The sequence below is a fragment of the Wolffia australiana genome, chromosome 1, assembly GCF_029677425.1.
Source record: "Wolffia australiana isolate 7733 chromosome 1, ASM2967742v1".
Lineage (NCBI taxonomy): Eukaryota > Viridiplantae > Streptophyta > Magnoliopsida > Alismatales > Araceae > Wolffia > Wolffia australiana.
The window spans coordinates 3,509,104-3,522,921 of NC_135835.1; the positions used below are offsets into that span (position 1 = coordinate 3,509,104).

Below are 13,818 nucleotides of genomic sequence, written 5' to 3' on the forward strand. Positions count from 1 at the left end.
TTTTGAAAATATTGTCGTATATTAAAATATGAATAACCCTTTTCGCCATAGACAAAATATAAAGATATATTATCCCTTTTATCATCTTTGGAAAGACGTATATCAATTTCCTATAGACTCCTAATCATTAGTTTATTCAAAGAACCATTCCATCTTATAAGTAAGCCAAGGAAACAGATTTTCCTGGAAATTGCAGTCGTAAAAAATTTAAAACCAGACAGCGAGGGACCCAATCAAAAAAGTAATTATCCCTTCTCCCATCTTTAGAAAGGCATATATGTGTGTATCTAATTTTTCCATTTTTCATAAAAAGATAAAATTAGACAGAATGGGGGAGCCAATCAAAAAAGATATTAAAATACGGACTTTTAATGTAAGCCAAGGAATTTCATAATCATTATTTGATTCAAATAATCATTCCATCTAATCAGTAAGCCAAGGAAACAGTTTTTCCTGGAAATTGCAGTTGTATGTGTCTCATTTTTTCATTTTTTCGTAAAAAATATAAAATTAGACAGAGCGAGGGACCCTATCAAAAAAGTAATTATCCCTTCTTCCCGTCTTTGGAAAGGCGTATATGACTTTCCTTTATATTAAAATACCGATTTTTAATTTGTTAGGCAAGGAATTTCCTATTCATTATTTGATTCAAAGGATCATTCCATCTTATAAGCAAGCCGAGAAAACAGTTTTTCCTGGAAATTCCAGTCGTATGTGTCGAATTTTTCCAGTTTTGCGTAAAAAAATATGAAATCAGACAGAGCGAGGGACCCAATCAAAAAAGTAATTATCCCTTCTCCCATCTTTGGAAACTCGTATATGAATTTCCCTCATATTAAAATACGGATTTTTAATTTGTAGGGCAAGGAATTTCCTATTCATTATTTTATTCAAAGAATCATTCCATCTTATCAGTAAGCCAAGGAAACAGTTTTTCCTGGAAATTGCAGTCGTATGTGTCGAATTTTTCCATTTTTTTATAAAAAATATAAAATCAGACAGAGCGAGGGACCCAATCAAAAAAATAATTATCCCTTCTCCCATCTTTGGAAAGGCGTATATGAATTTCATTTATATTAAAATACGGACTTTTAATTTGAATATGACCCCGATTTTAATTTGGTGATGGCGGCCGAAGCTCAATCGGATTTTTTGACGAAACTCAGCACCATGCCGGAGCCGATAGTGGCTGCAACCACCCCTAAAGAAACCTCCGTTGACACGTGGTACCCTGCAGGTCAACGGGGTCAATGCCACGTGGACAAATGAGAATAGCGCGTTTATTTTATGAGGGGAAGTCTTTTCAAAAAAAAACTTATGAGGGGAAGTGGGCAGCTTACCAAAGAAATCAAGAATCATCTTGGACCCAATGAACCCAAGAACCAGACCAATGGCAGGCTGAAATTTTGAGAAATCAGAAAAAATTCATAAATCATGTTTTGAAACTTAATTGGACAGTATTTTTTTCGGACTTCTAGTGTAATCATAAGCATTATTTAATACATGGAGTTCCTCACAGATTGGAGGAATGTGTCATCACTCTAGTTAGCAATTCCGATTAAGATGAAAATAAATTTGCCTGGTTATTTTAGGACAGTAATTGTGAACAGGAGATCAGAAAAATAGCAAACACACGGACGAGTAAATGCAAAGTATTTTCACCTGCAGATACTCAAGGTCCCCCATACTCTCGGAGATCAAAACGTATAATGATCTTAGACCTGCAAAATTGTTCGAAGTATTCCATGTCAGTTAACCGTGTTTTCATCAAACCACAATGTTGAAGGCTTCACGTAGTGCTATGGGCAATCTGGCTGCACTGCAACGAAGTGGTGTTTAAGGGGAGGTCGGCCTCAATATTTTTTTGAAAATGACGTACAGTCTCTTATGGCATATTAGTTTAGAAGGGGGTGAAGGGAGGGCAATTTCGGTCATCGAACGGTTATCTATTTTCATAGCTCCAGGTTGATCACCTTTTTCGGGTGATCTTAATTTTTTGAAAAAAAAAAGTTGGCTAAAAGAATTGTGTCATATGTTGAAATGTTGAAATTTTCGGGCTAAACATATGAAAATTGAAAAAACCAAGAAGACTGTAACAATGACTAGTTTGCCGCAAGTAAATGCAACATCAAAAAAGTTTACCTAAGATGGCAAAAATATTTGAGGAGAACACTACGAAGGGGTCTCTCGTGACGCCAAAGACAGCTGGAATTGAGTCGATCTAAATGAGAAGGTGAAAACCATGATTAGGTCAACAGATACCCACGACCAGATTGAGATTAAAATGAAATAGGAGGGGACTAACAGCAAATGCCACGTCACTGAGTTCTACAACAGCCAGCGTTAGCAGCAAAGGAGTTGCCTGGCAAATCATTTTAAGTCAAGATTTAAAGCCATGTAACTTACGGTGCCAAATCAATCACATCTTGAATCAGAGTTGCAACCTTAAAAACGAATGGAAAGTGGAAACTAAAAACTGCAGGGACTCACTTTCTGTATACCATCTTGTACTGTTATGAACCGATCGCTGTCATAATATGCTGCATAAGAAAAAAAATACATAATTCAAAGGGATGCATTCTCGCTGTACGCAAAACCTTCAGCAGATGAACATTTTTTCTAATTTGGCCTAAAAGGAAATGAGCCGATCGTCTCATATCATTTAATATTATTTTATCTTAGGGGGCATTATAATAATTGGATTCAACCGTTAGCAGCCAGTTATCTTGCCTGAAAACCTGTCACTGGTGTCAGATCAGTCTGACACAATTTGTACGAACTTCCCTTTTTCAGAGCTGCTAAACTGTCAATTCAATTCTGATATGATCTCTTCTGTCTGATGTGTGAAATCAGAAAGTTTGACCAACACTTCTTTTTTGAAAAAAAAATGCTCGACAAACGTTTCTTACAAAGCTTGGCTGCGCGGATTCAAGGCCAAGCTTTGTAATAATTACTACACTGCCGTCCATTATTCAAAGATTATAAACAAATTACGAATATAAACAAAAAGGAAAGATTGGGGTCATATTCACATGTGATAGGGATGAACTTCTGGCACGTCTTCACAATAAAGTTATTGGACAGATCAGTTTCCTCGTCTTCATCTGTAAACAACTGAAACATGAGACATCTGTGTCAAATTGTCCTGAGACTGGATGGGTAAATCTCGTCAAACTGGTAACCAACTTAAAAATCGTAAAAAAATTTATGCATCTGCATGATTTGGGAGAATAATAGAGAGATAAATGCAAACAACATAGAATAAAACTACAAAATAAAACTCGCCTTAATATTACTAAATAAAGTTCACCTTATATGCAGAGTAAATGAGAATCGCTGCCAGCAGCAAGTTAACCGCCTCAAAACTCTAAGAAACACAGTTATTTTATCAACATCAAGGGAATACAAGATTGATCGCAAACAAAAGAGATTGAATACAAACCTGAAGGGTAGCTGCTCCAAGCAGGATCATTATTGCACGAAAAACAACGGCTCCGGCAATGCCGTACGACAGAACACGGCCCTTGATCCAATATTTTTAATTAGGATGATGTATTTTAGGCCAATTCAGGATAATAGGAAGAAAAAAAGTGAAATAATCACCTGATACGGAAGAGGAACTTTAAAATATTTGAAAATCAAGACAAAGACAAAGAGATTGTCTACGGACAAACTCTTCTCGAGAATGTAGCTGAAAAATATAAAAAAATTACTGAAATTAAAAACCACAATGCGAGAATAACTGTATGTTTCCCGAGCAAATTTTTATATTTTTCTTACCCTGCAAAATATTCTGACGCCTTCTCTGCCCCTTCCTTCACGCCCAAACCAATACCAAAAACAACAGCAGCTGAAATCTGTAAAAAGAGTAGGAAAACATAAAATATCCCCGGAAACTTCATGAAAAAAGGGGATTCTGCAAAACCAGGACTTACCCAGAAAATGACAGCTCTAATGAGAGATCCTTTATCGTGCTCAGACTCTTTTCCTGATGCAGTTGAATAGCTGACAGACGACGAACTCAAGGATGCCTCACTTTCACTCTCACCTCTGCCAGGCCCTTCCTGACCTTCAAATCAATGCCAACACAAGAATATTCAAATAAATAGATATAGGATATTTGTTAGGGGATTTAACTATTACCACTTAGATAAACAAAGCACCAAAATTACCACTTAGATAAACAAAGCACCAAAATTATCACTTAGATAAACAAAGCACCAAAATTACCACTTAGATAAACAAAGCACCAAAATTACCACTTAGATAAACAAAGCACCAAAATTACCACTTAGATAAACAAAGCACCAAAATTATCACTTAGATAAACAAAGCACCAAAATTACCACTTAGATAAACAAAGTAAAATACAGATAAACGCAAGAATAATTGATATAGGATATTTGTTAGAGGATTTAAAGGTAATGAAACGATCACTCCATCAACATGGAAAAGTATATCAAAGCACTGGGTTTTTGGCTGACATGAAAGATATTCTGATACGCAACAAATCTTCTCCAAGCATTATCAAAGGAAGAAGAGGAGAAACCTGTGAGAAGACCTACGTTGACCATGCACGTGCCAGATCTGTTATAAATAAAAGGAAGCGGGAAATAAGCCATATCAAGCTTTTTCAAGAAGTTTGGTTGCCAGAGAAGGCAGAAGGCTGGGGGAGCAGGATCGGGCCTGCCAACCAGAAGGAGAAATCAAGGAGCTCTCCTGAAATCCTATCTTCATTCTTCTAGTACTCTTCTCATTCATCTCCAATTATTTTCTAATTGTGAACAATATTGCAACATTCGACATTGTCGAGGACAAATATCGATCGTATTTCTCGCCAAATTCTTGGAATGATGTCATATTCTAACACGAAGCAGAAATTACATGCACAGCGCACGCAGCTGTCAGGGCAGTTAGAAGTAATTAGGCTTATGAAAGAGTTAGGATCCGTGATTTTAAAAGTGGAGATAAGGAGAGATCGAGAGATAGGGGGATTGAAGAAAGGAAGAATCAAGATTTAGAAGGGGATGATTCAAGAAAAAGGAGACGGAGGGAGAAGACAAGAAAAAAAAATTCAAGAATCAGAGAAATGATGGATATAATATGGATCCTTTTGCAGGGACCACTCGTTCAGGAAATACCTTTATGCTTAATCTCTTGTGCACAGTATTATGATTCTTAAAGCATCCATCTTGATGGATTAGGAATTAAGTTCATACCATACTTTGGCGCAAAGGCCTTCTGATGTAATTAAACTGCTACATTCTCGTCAAACATAGGCTCTTGATAACAGATGTGAGGTTTCTTAGTCTGCATTTTTAGATACGTTCGACTTCAACTGAGGCACAAGTCTCGTGACCATTGAGAAAGCTAATTTTCCTTTTTTTTCAGTTAATATCAGCTAGCGCTATATAAACTCAAGAATTACCGATTTCATTCCTTCTCAAAGAGAAATCACATTTAAAAGGATCCACGATTTCATAACCAGCCAGTAACAATATAATTCTGTCATAGGCATTTAATATTGAAGTTGGTAAAGAGTATTTCCCGTCATCTTAAAACAAACCCCTGAGAGAGGTTTTATGTTCGTTCAAAAGAGATTCTTCCATGTGTTAAATGAAACCAAGGCTGTTCAAATTATCATGTCATCAATTAACCGTTGGTCAGACTCTATATAAAAGATAATAAATATTGATTTTCGTATCATCAGAGCCCATGGAAAGAATAAAATCATCAGAGTTGAGCGGGCATCGTCTAGAGATTGATTTCAACAAAGATTTCAACGTCACAGAATTAGACAAGGAATGCTCAGATGAAGAATTCCGCAATTAAATACCATAAAAGAGAAAATTTCCGACCTCCCTGCACAGTTTCGGGCACGTCGATCTTGGGAGAACAGTAAAGCCGAGAGCCGGGCGATCGACGACAGCTCCAAGCTGAAACCCGCAACGCCGACATCGAATCGAGCTCAGAGAAGAGGAAGGGCCGGAATTTACAAAGACCCAATGGAGATCAGCGAGGGATTTCATACGGGTGAGCGAAATTGAAGCGATTCGTGGATGATTGCGGATGAGAGCAAGCTCGAGCGAGCGGGTGCGAGATGGAGAGTGAGATCGTCGAGAGAGCTTCAGCGGAACTCCGCCGTGTTGTTGGGGTTGATGGACGACGGCAGACGCCCACCCCATCGCGCTGGCCGTTGCAGATTCGGAGCGCGCGAAAGCTAAGCCAGAAGATGATCGAGAGTGTGTTATCAAGAGAGAAAGAACAGAGAGAGAGAGAGAGAGAGAGAGATTGAAAGAGAGTGCAAGAGAGAGGTATTGAAAGCGTATGAAATAGAGACTAGAGAGGGATTGAGAGGGAGAGAGAGAGAGAGGGAAAGATAGAGAGAGAAAGAGAGAAGGAGCAAGAGAGAGAGAGGTTAGGGAGAAAGAGGGAGGGAAAGAAAGAGGTTGAGAGAGAAAGTTAAAGAGAGGGAAAGAGAGAGGTTGAGAGAGAAAGTTAAAGAGAGGGAAAGAGAGAGGTTGAGAGAGAAAGTTAAAGAGAGGGAAAGAGAGAGGTTGGGAGAGAAAGTTAAAGAGAGGGAAAGAGAGAGGTTGAGAGAGAAAGTTAAAGAGAAGGAAAGAGAGAGGTTGAGAGAGAAAGTGAAAGATTGGGAATGAAAGAGAGAGAGAGGTTGAGAGAGAAAGTGAAAGATTGGGAATGAAAGAGAGAGAGAGAGAGGTTGAGAGAGAAAGTGAAAGATTGGGAATGAAAGAGAGAGAGAGGTTGAGAGAGAAAGTGAAAGATTGGGAATGAAAGAGAGAGAGAGGTTGAGAGAGAAAGTGAAAGATTGGGAATGAAAGAGAGAGAGAGGTTGAGAGAGAAAGTGAAAGATTGGGAATGAAAGAGAGAGAGAGGTTGAGAGAGAAAGTGAAAGATTGGGAATGAAAGAGAGAGAGAGGTTGAGAGAGAAAGTGAAAGATTGGGAATGAAAGAGAGAGAGAGGTTGAGAGAGAAAGTGAAAGATTGGGAATGAAAGAGAGAGAGAGGTTGAGAGAGAAAGTGAAAGATTGGGAATGAAAGAGAGAGAGAGGTTGAGCGAGAAAGTGAAAGATTGGGAATGAAAGAGAGAGAGAGGTTGAGCGAGAAAGAGAAAGAGAGGGAAAGAAAGAGAGAGAGAGGTTGAGCGAGAAAGTGAAAGAGAGGGAAAGAAAGAGAGAGAGGTTGAAAGAGAAAGTGAAGAGAGGGAAAGAAAGAGAGCGAGAGAGAGGTTGAGAGAGAAAGCGAAAGAGAGGGAAAGAAAGAGAGAGAGGTTGAGCGAGAAAGTGAAAGAGAGGGAAAGAAGAGAGAGAGAGAGGTTAAGAGAGAAAGCGAGAGAGGTTGGTCGAGAAATAGAAAAGAAAGAGAGAGGTTAAGAGAGAAAGCAAGAGAGGTTGAGAGAGAAAGAGAAAAATCAGAGGGAGGGAAAGAGATGGAAAGAGAGATAGAAAGGGAGAAAGAGAGAGAAAGAGAGAGAAAGAGAGAGAGAATGAGAAAAATATGGAGAAGGGAGAGAGAAACCTCCATGTCCACAACAATATCGTGGGGGGTTTGATTATTCCGCACGTGCAACGAACAGGGTACACAAGTCGGTTCTCACGTGCATAAGAAATCTCTAATTTAAAAAGACAATAAAAAAATTATGGGTGGTGGGAGTAAGATATCTCTAGTTACGTGATTAGCATTGCATTAACAATTACAGGGGACAATAAGGGGACCATCCTCCTAATTTTTTTCGTCCTGTCTAGATATCATCCCAAACTGGACGCTAATTAACTTTTCAGAAATAATTATTCACACATCTTTGGATGGTATATTGGGCTGAACAATGAAACACTCTTTTAGTGAGTCATAGATTGTCAGATTAGTCGTGTTCGTCATCCATGGCTTTGAATGGAATTCCCCATGATTGCAGTTAGGGTTGGACTGTCCGGGCATCAAGTTCAGTTAGGTTTCGGTCTGGTTAGGTTTACTAGTCAATATCAAAGTCAAAGTACAAAGTCAAAATAAAGGAAAAACTTGGCATGTACTTCCCATACAAGGAATAATGTTTTGCAAAAAAATACACATCATCGTGGACCATTCAAACCCATGTGAAAAATATGTTTGTGGAAGGCCTTTGAGTGTAATGCTTTCGTAAGTGTATGCACTATCATGGAGTTTGTTCCGATGAGCTCTTGGGTACAACTTGGTTGTCAAGCTCATATTGTATTTAGCAAACATGATTGCTGAATGATTATGGCAGCCGAGCTATGGTAGTTTTTAGCAAAGTCCATTTTAAAATAAAAAAGCTTCCATTTTTATGGGGGTTCCACTACTTGTGGCATGTGTTAGATGGTGCTGCCTGGCTTGGCTACATTAGCTTGTCACACCGCATCTCACATGACATCATAAAGACATCACTTCAGTGATTCAAAGTAAAAGACGTGCAAAACACACCATGATTAAAGACTCTAACATGGGAAAAGACACAGATGAAGATATATACTACCAAAAACTGATGACAAATTTGTCAGTCTTTGTCGTCGTCCACTTCAGCATCATCCTTTTTGTATTCATTATCAGCCTTATAAACACAATATTTTAAAAGTCATATTAATATATTCTCAAAAGTGACGACCTCGCATCCTGCTATAAAAATGGGAATTATTGGAGCACTTAACTTGCGTATAGAAGGAACTACTTCGTAAACATACAAATTGCATGTACTTAGTAGATGTAACTTTACACTACCGTCTGAGTGGTTCATCGCATGGACCAAGGTGATATTTTAAAGTCTTTGTTCACTTCATCTCTGGTTTATTCTTGGATACTAGTTATCAAGTCAAGTGATTACATAACTGAGGTCTACTCAAAGCTAAAGAAACCTAAAAATTATACCATATAAAATACTTTAATTTTTAAAAAGCCATAGAAAAGACAAAACAAACTGAAAAAAGGAACAAGATCAAAATGGGCAGCACAGGCAACAAAATTTGGCCATGAGATACCCTTTAAAGTTTTGCAAGAGAAGGTGCTTGCTAATAGAACTGAGCGGGATGTGATACTAGTTATCAGGTCAAGTGATTACATAACTGAGGTCTACTCAAAGCTAAAGAAACCTAAAAATTATACCATACAAAATACTTTAATTTAAAAAAAACCATAGAAAAGACAAGACAAACTGAAAAAAAAGAACAATATCAAAATGGGCTGCACAGGCAACAAAATTGCCATGAGATACCCTTTAAAGTTTTGCAAGAGAAGGTGCCTGCTAATAGAACTGGGCGGGGTGTGATACTAGTTATCAGGTCACAGAGATGCCTGTCTCATAAGCCGGCCCCTTTAAAAACCAATAACATAATAAGAATTTGTTACGCCCGATATGCCAACAACTCACTATTGGGAATCGTGGGTGCCGTACATCTTTTCATAGAAATACACAATGTATCACCTGCTTCTTAAAATCTGGCATGAACATATGGGTAGGCTTCAATGGATCAATAATCATAGCTGCACAGAGTGTAAGCAATAGACAAGTTTGAGCCTTGCAGTAAAATACTCTCTAACTTGTAACTTTATCATATTTTGGGACATAAGTAATTTAATAAATATATCTGGCCTACGTCCGGTTGGATCCCCCATACTGAAATCAAACCAGCCGACTGATCTTAAATTGGTGTAACGGCGGTCTCAGCTCAGTCTAGTTGGACAGATGGCCGTTCTTCATTTGTTCAGTCCCTAACCATCATAAATCATCTGTCCTGCCCTTTGGGACTTCCATACTGTCCCGTTCCGTCATCAGGTGGCGGTGATTTTTCACAAGTAATGTAGGACATTTAGGACTGAGGACCAGTTTGACCAGACCAAACCAGGACCATAGGTCCTCCATTTGAAGGTGGACCGGTTTGTCAAACAGGTTTAGGTGCAAGGGTAAAATCAGACTGGAACCGAAAGTATACTATTTGATATTTATTTCATATTTTTTTATAAAATTCTAAAAATAACAAATCTAACTTGACGGACAGGTTTCTATTGAGTTCACCGAAGACACAATATATTTAACTATCTGTGGGCAACCGCTTGATGTAGAGGATATTTAACATTACTATGAACATAAATTTTCTACTTTGACTTTGACATTGACAAGTCAACCTGGAAAGGACCGGGACCGAACAAGAACGGACCAGAACCCGACCGAAGTTTAGGTAAGGTTTAAGTCTATGCTAAAAACCCGGACCAAACCGGGACCGTCAAACCCTATGCACATGTATATAACCGTCCCATCATCCGTTCCGTTCAAACGGCAAACCCCGTAACGGGTGACTGGCCGATCACCGTTCCGTTCCGTTCCGTCCAATTATAACGAGCAAGTAAAGGGTATTATTGTCATTCAAGATTATCTTCAAAAAGAGTCGATTTTTGTATCGAAAGTACAGCGAGAAGAGGTATACAATTTCACATCGGCCATGGCGATGGAGGCGAAGGGAAAGGGGGTCGGCGCGGAGAAGGACGTTGTAGCAGAGAAAACCCTAGTCGAGCAAGGGGAAGGAGAAGCAGGGAAGATGGAGGAGGGGCTTGTAATCGACACCAAAGAGGGTAAATTGCAAGATGCGGAGACCGTTGCTGTGCTTTCTCCCACTGCGGCAGCTGCGGCGAAGGCCGCGGCTTCTGGGTTTGCCACCGATCTCCAGAAGAAGCTTCAACGTGCGGAGCGGTTCGGGATGCCCGTTCGCCTCTCAGAAGAGGAAAAAAGAAGCTCCAGGGCGGAAAGGTTAGCGCAAACTGTTGATTTTTGGCGTCTTTTGTGTGTTATCTTTTAGTGGAGGAACTTCAGATTCGTGGGGTTTATTTGGTTGGTCTTTCTTTAAAAAGAATGTGTTGGGGTGATTGAGATGCATGGTTGTTTCAGGTGTTATAGATTTGGAAACTGGGGTGTCGCGAGGGTGTATTTCAGTGCCATTATTATAGTCAGATTGTTGGTTTTTTTGGATCGTTCTATCTTGCAAAATATATGTTTTGGTGTGTGTTTCTGTGATTACCGGGGTAGTGTAGTAATATGATTGCTTGAGTAATTAGAATTGCCGTCTGTACCCACTTGAATTTTGTAAACTAGAAATTACAAGGTTCAACTCATTGCCCGAGTCTTCTTAATAACCAACGAGACTTGTACGGAGAAATGCGCTCATACGGCGTTTTTGAAGTGGGATTGCGTTAATCGTCTTAGAAAATTCGCCTTTTGATGCCTTTCAAAACCACGTGCGTTGGTTTCCTTGGTTTTTGGGGACCCATGAGGTTTATTGCCTTATGATTGCCGTTATTGAACAGTTTTTGTGCTACATATGTAGTGGCAAACCTGAAATATCATTTTTCAGAATATGTGTGAACGTTTGATTTATCAAAAAAAAATGTTTGTATTTCATAAGAGAATGATAACAGATGTATCTGGATTTTCGAGGAAACGCCTTTCTTTTTCAAACCCCATCATCAACACCGCTTCTTTCTACGATGGCGCATCCGAATTGTGAAAGATCGGAGGGTGAATTTTGGGGAGTAGCCATGAAAAATAGCTTTAACATAACTTCATGAAGATCCAAATTCGTCAAAAAAATTCTAAAAATTGACCTTTTTATGGCTGCTCCCCATTTCTGTTAATTTTTTTTTGAACTATTAGAGAGACCCCATTTCTGTTAAATAATTCGATCATCTTGCTTCCATGTCTTTCTTCAAAAAAAAAAATTGTCAATGAAAGCTCCGAGAAACAGGAATTTAATAAAAAAAGATGCCAGATTGATTTTGTTCCCGCTGGGTTGCTCCATGCCTTGAATCCCTTGTCTAGATGAATTGCCTCCCCTTGATTCAAGTGCAACCGCCAAATCATTTGGTCGGCTTCGGATGGATTTTAATGACAAAGGTTAAATCATGATTGTGTCGTCAGTTACTGTGAATTTGTGCTTTCCTCCGTTCGTATCAGCGGATAAGTTCTTATTAAAGAGAAGGAAAATTCGGATACCGAAGTTTAAATTACGATTGTTACCAGTTTCTGTGAATTTCCCCTTCTCCATTGGTATCAGCGGAAAAGTTCTTATTTTTTTTCGAAAAAATAAACCGATTTGTTCTTATTTATTCGCATGTCAGCATAATTTGCGTCATTCTAATGCTATTTACTGAAAGGAAAATTCGGATCTAAATTTCTACTCCATTTGGGCAGAAATGATGCAAGGCGGATTATGCTATAGTCCCAACTTGTAGAAGGCAATGCTAGATATAATGCACCTTATATTAGGAAGAGACAGGATGAAGGTTGTCACCGCTCAAAAGGCAGAGAGTGCTCTATACGAAAGATACTAGTTCTAGTATTACCAACTATAGATTGTTTCTTTACTGATTTAGTACAAAAGTGCAGAAGGATGAATATTGCGGGGAGAGGATCATGTAAAACATCTTATTTCGGATCTATGAAGAGCTGAATTCTTCACCGTAAATTTGACAATTGTTGTCCTTATACATCGCTATTCGGATGTGTGTTCGAGTATTTTTATACGATGCAGACATGTATCGGGTTCAAACTGATTTTCCTTGCACTATATTGGGTTCCCACCAAATATTTTCCCTGACCAACGAACGACCGCGTGCATCAAGTTCCAATGACTTTGATTTTGAACCGTATAGTCTTTTATGTTTGATCAATTTTACCCTTGGAGTAATATTGAGCTACTATTGAAGTACATAGCACCGGCGTTTAAGAGAGGTCTTTTTGTAACCGCATACATTCTCGTCTATATTCAGCGAAAATGGTGGTTGAAAATCCAACAATAATCTTGCAGAATGAAGCAAGTTGAAAATTGGCCTTTTCACAAAAGTTCTTTCCTTTTTCGATTCCTGGACTCGTTTTCCATTTGTTCTTCGTCGAACTGTTGGTGTTCTTAACAAGTTAACTTGAATAATTTCTTGCGCAGGTTTGGGATGGGGGGCCCTACCGTGCAGGGGAAATCAGAGGAGCTCAAGAGGAAGGCCAGGGCAGAAAGGTTTGTTCATCTCGTCACTTTCACTGGAGAAATGTTCTTTTCTTTTAAAAAAATGTTCTTAATCCTTATTCCTTGAAAAATGCTCTGGAGAAATGTTCTTAGTCCTCAATTGCTCCCTTTGTTCTATGAAAGAAACATATGATGAAAAAACAGTAATTTTGGAATTATAATGCCAGGTTTGGGCTGGCGACGCAACCCTCAAGTGATGAAGAGGAGAAGAAGAAGGCCCGATTGGCAAGGTTTGGGCAGGCTCCTGCTCCAGACGCCATGGAAGTGGAGAAGCGCAAGGTCAGAGCGGCGAGATTCTCACAGCCCGTTCCATCTGGGAAGGTCTGTCCTAATCTTAATCTTGAGAAATACTCTTAATCTTCTTCCCTCTTTTAAATTCCAGAAAAAAAAAAGAAATACTCTTAATCTTAATCAAGAGAGAGGGATAGCAAAAGTTTCATCTCTAAATGCCCTTTTTTTTTCCTTTTTGCAAATGTATTAGGAAACGAAGTGAGGACGGCTTTCTCTTCTTATTTGGTGTCAACGCGACAGCAAGAGCTAAGAACTAACTACGCTGCTGAGGGGCGTGGGCTTGATTTTGGTGAACGGGGCCATTTCCACTAATCCTCGCGGAATGTGCAGGTTGGTAGGGGGGCATTTTAAATTGATTTCTTCACAACTTTTGGGGGCGCAATCTGGTTGAACCTTTATCTAGCCGGGCCGATTGTCAAATCTTTAGCTTTTTTGTCGAAAATATCGCCTATCAGCTTTCCAGAAATCGATAAATTGATAAAATGGGATATGA

The 13,818-nt window shown here is 39.0% G+C and overlaps 2 protein-coding genes across 2 annotated transcripts; one reads left to right on the forward strand and one right to left on the reverse strand.

Annotated features, from left to right (window-relative positions):
* Positions 1-1,016: 1,016 nt before the first annotated feature.
* On the reverse strand, positions 1,017-6,331 carry PDE149 (integral membrane TerC family protein). Its single transcript, XM_078573879.1, has 14 exons — positions 6,032-6,331; positions 5,859-5,936; positions 3,936-4,069; positions 3,781-3,857; positions 3,604-3,691; positions 3,443-3,523; positions 3,311-3,367; positions 3,033-3,114; positions 2,491-2,540; positions 2,306-2,362; positions 2,143-2,221; positions 1,663-1,721; positions 1,341-1,398; positions 1,017-1,231 (listed from the first exon to the last, which is right to left on the reverse strand). The coding sequence occupies exons 1-14, from the start codon at positions 6,183-6,185 to the stop codon at positions 1,140-1,142; spliced, it is 1,146 nt and encodes a 381-aa protein (XP_078430005.1). The 5' UTR covers positions 6,186-6,331; the 3' UTR covers positions 1,017-1,139.
* Positions 6,332-10,438: 4,107 nt separating this feature from the next.
* Positions 10,439-13,767, forward strand: MOS11 (Protein MODIFIER OF SNC1 11). Its single transcript, XM_078573899.1, has 4 exons — positions 10,439-10,771; positions 12,957-13,025; positions 13,202-13,355; positions 13,516-13,767. The coding sequence occupies exons 1-4, from the start codon at positions 10,467-10,469 to the stop codon at positions 13,525-13,527; spliced, it is 540 nt and encodes a 179-aa protein (XP_078430025.1). The 5' UTR covers positions 10,439-10,466; the 3' UTR covers positions 13,528-13,767.
* Positions 13,768-13,818: the final 51 nt, after the last annotated feature.

Excerpts from the sequence above, each read along its gene's own strand:
- PDE149 (XM_078573879.1), bottom strand. The coding sequence starts at position 6,185 with ATGGGGTGGGCGTCTGCCGTCGTCCATCAACCCCAACAACACGGCGGA. Across the intron at positions 1,722-2,142 it reads AAATATTTTTGCCATCTTAG|GTCTAAGATCATTATACGTT; the intron begins GTAAACTTTTTT and ends ACAATTTTGCAG. Across the intron at positions 1,232-1,340 it reads GATGATTCTTGATTTCTTTG|GGTACCACGTGTCAACGGAG; the intron begins GTAAGCTGCCCA and ends GTTGACCTGCAG.
- MOS11 (XM_078573899.1), top strand. The coding sequence starts at position 10,467 with ATGGCGATGGAGGCGAAGGGAAAGGGGGTCGGCGCGGAGAAGGACGTT. Across the intron at positions 10,772-12,956 it reads AGAAGCTCCAGGGCGGAAAG|GTTTGGGATGGGGGGCCCTA; the intron begins GTTAGCGCAAAC and ends TTTCTTGCGCAG. Across the intron at positions 13,026-13,201 it reads AGGAAGGCCAGGGCAGAAAG|GTTTGGGCTGGCGACGCAAC; the intron begins GTTTGTTCATCT and ends TTATAATGCCAG.